The 4,413-nt window shown below is 36.6% G+C and overlaps 1 protein-coding gene across 1 annotated transcript; it reads right to left on the bottom strand.

Annotated features, from left to right (window-relative positions):
• Nucleotides 1-495: 495 nt before the first annotated feature.
• On the bottom strand, nucleotides 496-4,173 carry LOC112468068 (protein mini spindles-like). The gene is made up of 8 exons (XM_025037100.1): nucleotides 4,153-4,173; nucleotides 3,829-4,074; nucleotides 3,525-3,742; nucleotides 1,953-2,140; nucleotides 1,710-1,872; nucleotides 1,351-1,524; nucleotides 1,061-1,210; nucleotides 496-692 (listed from the first exon to the last, which is right to left on the bottom strand). Exons 4-8 carry the CDS (start codon nucleotides 2,099-2,101, stop codon nucleotides 672-674), a joined length of 657 nt encoding a protein of 218 aa, XP_024892868.1. The 5' UTR covers nucleotides 2,102-2,140; nucleotides 3,525-3,742; nucleotides 3,829-4,074; nucleotides 4,153-4,173; the 3' UTR covers nucleotides 496-671.
• Nucleotides 4,174-4,413: the final 240 nt, after the last annotated feature.

Here is a 4,413-nt window from a genome sequence, read left to right as displayed (position 1 = left end):
TTTGTTCGACCATTTCTCTCATTTTATTTATCTGCTCCTTTATTTCTTTATTTTGATTGAGAGAGCGTGAGGGCGAGAGAGCGAGAGGGCGAGAGAGCGAGATGGCGAGAGAGCGAGAGAGCGAGAGAGCGAGAGGGCGAGAGAGCGAGAGGGCGAGAGGGCGAGAGAGCGAGAGAGCAAGAGGGCGAGAGAGCAAGAGAGCGAGAGGGCGAGAGGGCGAGAAGGCGAGAAGGCGAGAAAGCGAGAGAGCGAGAGGGCGAGAAGGCGAAAGGGCGAGAGAGCGAGAAGGCGAGAGAGCGAGAGGGCGAGAGAGCGAGAGGGCGAGAGAGCGAGAGGGCGAGGGCAAGAGAGCGAGAGGGCGAAAGGGCGAGAGAGCGAGAGGGCGAGAGAGCAAGAGAACGAGAGAGCGAGAGAGCGAGAGAACGAGAGAGCGAGAGAGCGAGAGAGCAAGAGAGAGAGAGAGAGAGATATATATATTTTTTTATTTACTTTTCGTAGAGTTCTTCTTGCTCGACTTCGTTAATATTATTGATGTGTGCGTAATCCGGTATGCGTTCGGCTCTCCTTTATGCACACGGCTTCACGCGCCTACGATCTCGGTACGGAGCACTACGTCGTTCCCGATTAAACACCCTCGCGACACTTTGTATGCTTATTCCGACAATTTTATGCTATCTCTTAGTGAACATTTGCTGAAAAACAATTAATTTGTTTTAATCTTTATTTACTTAGCAACGATGAAAATCAATATTAATTACTTGAAGTTGTAATCAAATGTGTAAAGCCCGATTAACGATGTCATGTAAACGTAGTCATAATGAATTTAATCTGATTATTATTACTTATTATTACTTATTACCTATTATTACTTATTATTACTTTATCTCAAAATTTGCAGTAGTTACAACGAAAATGGACATTTCTCCAAAAATTCAAAAATTAAAAAAAAATAACTTTCCTTTAATAATAACTTTGGAAATATTTAATAATTTCCTTAATCCGAACATTTTAATTTACGTTATATTAAAAAAAAAACATTTATTTGTGTATGTATACATACCTCATGCATGTGCTCTTTTGATCCAATTTTCTTGAATATTTCTGCCAATTGCTGACAAGTTGACTTGGACAAGTGTTTTGATGTCCTTCCCACATTATTTGATTTTGGCGTCACCTTAGCTGTGGCATTAATCTCATCTGACTTAAGACTCTATTGAGATAAATGTTATTAATTAATTCCTGATTTATATAATTTAACATATCTACACGTAGTAATATTAATATCTAATATAAACGATACAATTACTTCAATATTTAAAAAAATTATGTATATAATTATACGAAACTAACCGCGATTAATCTGATTAAGTAAGCTTGTAATTCAGATTCATTCGTATTGTTTATTAGCGTCAAGTGATGTTGTATCGAACTGCCTTTCACTCTAGTCATACTATGAAGAACTGTCTTGATTGTCCGCAGCGGAGTGTCGGACTTTCGTTTCTTCCACCATGTAGTAGGATAATCCTATAAAAATAACATATATAATACATATAATGTTGTCGCACTGAAATATTAATTTAAGACATAGAACAGCGCAATTAAAACGTTTACTGACTTATTAGTAACTCATGTTAATTGCAAAATGTGCACAATAGTAATCTTTCTTATTGCATTCTCATTTACTTGAATAAGATGAGAAATTGCATTACCTTAAGGAAACGATGCACTTCCAAGAGTATTGTATCGTAATCTAAATCAGCGGTCCAATTTGACATTGTTTTCACTATTTTCCAGAAGCATTTCATCACCAACTTTTCATATTTCGAGGGAACATTTGATTCAGCGCAGGAATGAAGCAGCTTGATCAATACACTGAAAACAAACGTAATAAAATGGAAATAAAAAATTAAAATAAACAATATCACGTTATTATTTCTCTTTTAAAATCGTACCATATAATGGTGGTATGATTAGAATTGTCAATAATTTTCACCATGATGTTATTGATCACTCTGTAATACGCTGCAGCCTGATGCAAATACTGCAACCTGTTTTCGGCCAACAAACTTATCATCTGATCTACTAATTCCTTCAAATACATGAAAGGAACATTCTTCCCGAGAAATCCACTGTCATAAAACTGGAAAAAAAGTTTTAAATAAAAAAAGTTCAAGATTTTTTAAAATCGCTAATTAAAATTTTTTATGCAAGCCTAATTTAAACCTTGTATATACATATTCATATTCATATGAAAATTTCTTATACAGAATATTTTTCGAAAATTTCAAATACTTTTAACACATTCGAACGTCAAGAGAAAAATACAAACGTTTTCTATTGCATTCATGGACTGAACATCGGTCTCAAGACTCTAATAAGCTAAATTAAATAAACTCGATATCGGAACGATACCAGAATATCACATTGCCAATATCAAATTGTATATATTATGTAAGTACTGAGCGACATATCTAGATGAAAAACCTATCCAGAGCAATAATTAACATATGAGCCGCGCGTCATCCAGTCTAATATTGGAACATTAAACATTAACGAGTAACCAAGGTATACTATACGGTACATCTAAAGTACTGCCACATAAATTAGGAGTTTGGTATAAAAATGAGGCATAATTTCACAATCAGGAAATTTTTGTAATGCTACTCCTCTATCTCTCAATTAATGTATCCGTATATCAAACATGACAATGTAATTCCCATCATTAAACTAAATCATGCATAAATATTAATATTGTGCCTTCAAATATATATGTTTAAAGAGAATAACGATTTCTTAAACAACTACTGTATTCTTATGTCGGTAGCAAACAGTCTTAACAACGAGCGTAGACTAATCATATCGCGTTCCATAATCGTGTAGCCCTTGCGTTGGTATGTATTATGTTACGTGCTAGGAATTAATAGCTCTCATTAGATGTAACGTAGCAACGTTAGTAGCGATTGACAATTGACGACAACGCAACGTAGTTGCTCAGCCACTGTACCGTTAACCAGAGCTTCTTTAGGCTTATTGCTCTGCTGCATACGAGGAGGACGAGACCGATGTTCTCTTTGGCCTTTAGGTCCCTGCGAACTGTTGTTAAACATGAATTCGTTAGAGTAATAATGTAGATATTTACATTAATAAGAAAATATTCAATTTTTTAATGTTTTGTTCAATTGTATTATGTATGCACTTAATTATAGACATACGTTATACATCTTCGGTTTCAGCAGGAGAAACCAAACGTATGTTAAATAATTACGACAAAATTATGTAAATATCTACATTATTACTGTAAGGAATTCATGTTTAACAACAGTTCGCAAGGACCTAAAAACCAAAGAGAACATCGGTCTCGTCCTCTTCGTATGCAACAGAGCAATAAACCTAAAGAAAGTCTGGTTCACAGTACAGTAACTGAGCAACTACGTTGCATTGTCGCCAATCGCAAATCACTACTAACGTTGCTACATTACATCTGATGAGAGCTATTAACTCCCAGCACGTAACATGATACATACCGACAGAAAGTTTCTTCAACACCGCACCAATATTAATTTCTGCGTCCTTAGCGAACATCTTTGGTTTCTCGAAAGGAATAGCCACGCCACCTTTAACGGTTTCCCACTTTCCTTTGCCATCATCTTTGTCACGTTTCTTTTCTCGTTCTTTTTCTTTGCGTTCTTTACGTTGCTCTTTCGTCTTCGCTTTATCCTGGTTCTCCTCCTAGGCTAAAGCCCTATGTAAAAAAAACATTATGGTGTTATATAATATATCATGCTTCATGTTATCGGCGTTTTAAATATAAAATATTTCGCGTCTTACCTGTTATCAGAGCGGCGAGACCTTTAGCGTAAAATCGACAATACATCGCCCCCAAGCATCCATACATGGAATTGGCTGTGAGGTTCAACGCCATTTGCTTGATATGATAATCCATTTTCTGTTCCGGCAATAGATTCGGCGCTTTCATGACTTGCTTGATCTGCTGTCTATTTTTGACTAATTTGTAACTCTCCATCGGGATCATACCTGACTCCAGATTTAACTCGAGAATATTTAATTGCTGCACTGTATAAATTATGTTTTAGTCCAGATATTTACTTCATGAATAAAAAATAAATATATAAAAATATATTCAGATCTCACCTTTATCGAGGTTAATATTAATAATAATATTAACCTCGCGACACGACGCGGGTCGATTAACCTCGCGACACGACGCGAGCTGTCACATCATGACACACACGACGCACTATACACGCACGAAACTCGCCACACTCCGCGATGACAGTCCCTCACGGGATGAAGCAAGCTACGCGGCGCGGCAATCAATCGAGATAGCCAATCGGCATCGCGGAAAAGTATCGAGAACCGCAACTCAAGTTCCTTGTAGAACCTAGAGAACTA

Source organism: Temnothorax curvispinosus, unplaced genomic scaffold (assembly GCF_003070985.1).
Source record: "Temnothorax curvispinosus isolate PA1 unplaced genomic scaffold, ASM307098v1 QBEX01001742.1, whole genome shotgun sequence".
Taxonomy (NCBI): Eukaryota; Metazoa; Arthropoda; class Insecta; order Hymenoptera; family Formicidae; genus Temnothorax; species Temnothorax curvispinosus.
The sequence above is the reverse complement of the archived record's forward strand: the minus strand, read 5'-3'. Positions and strand labels throughout refer to the sequence as shown.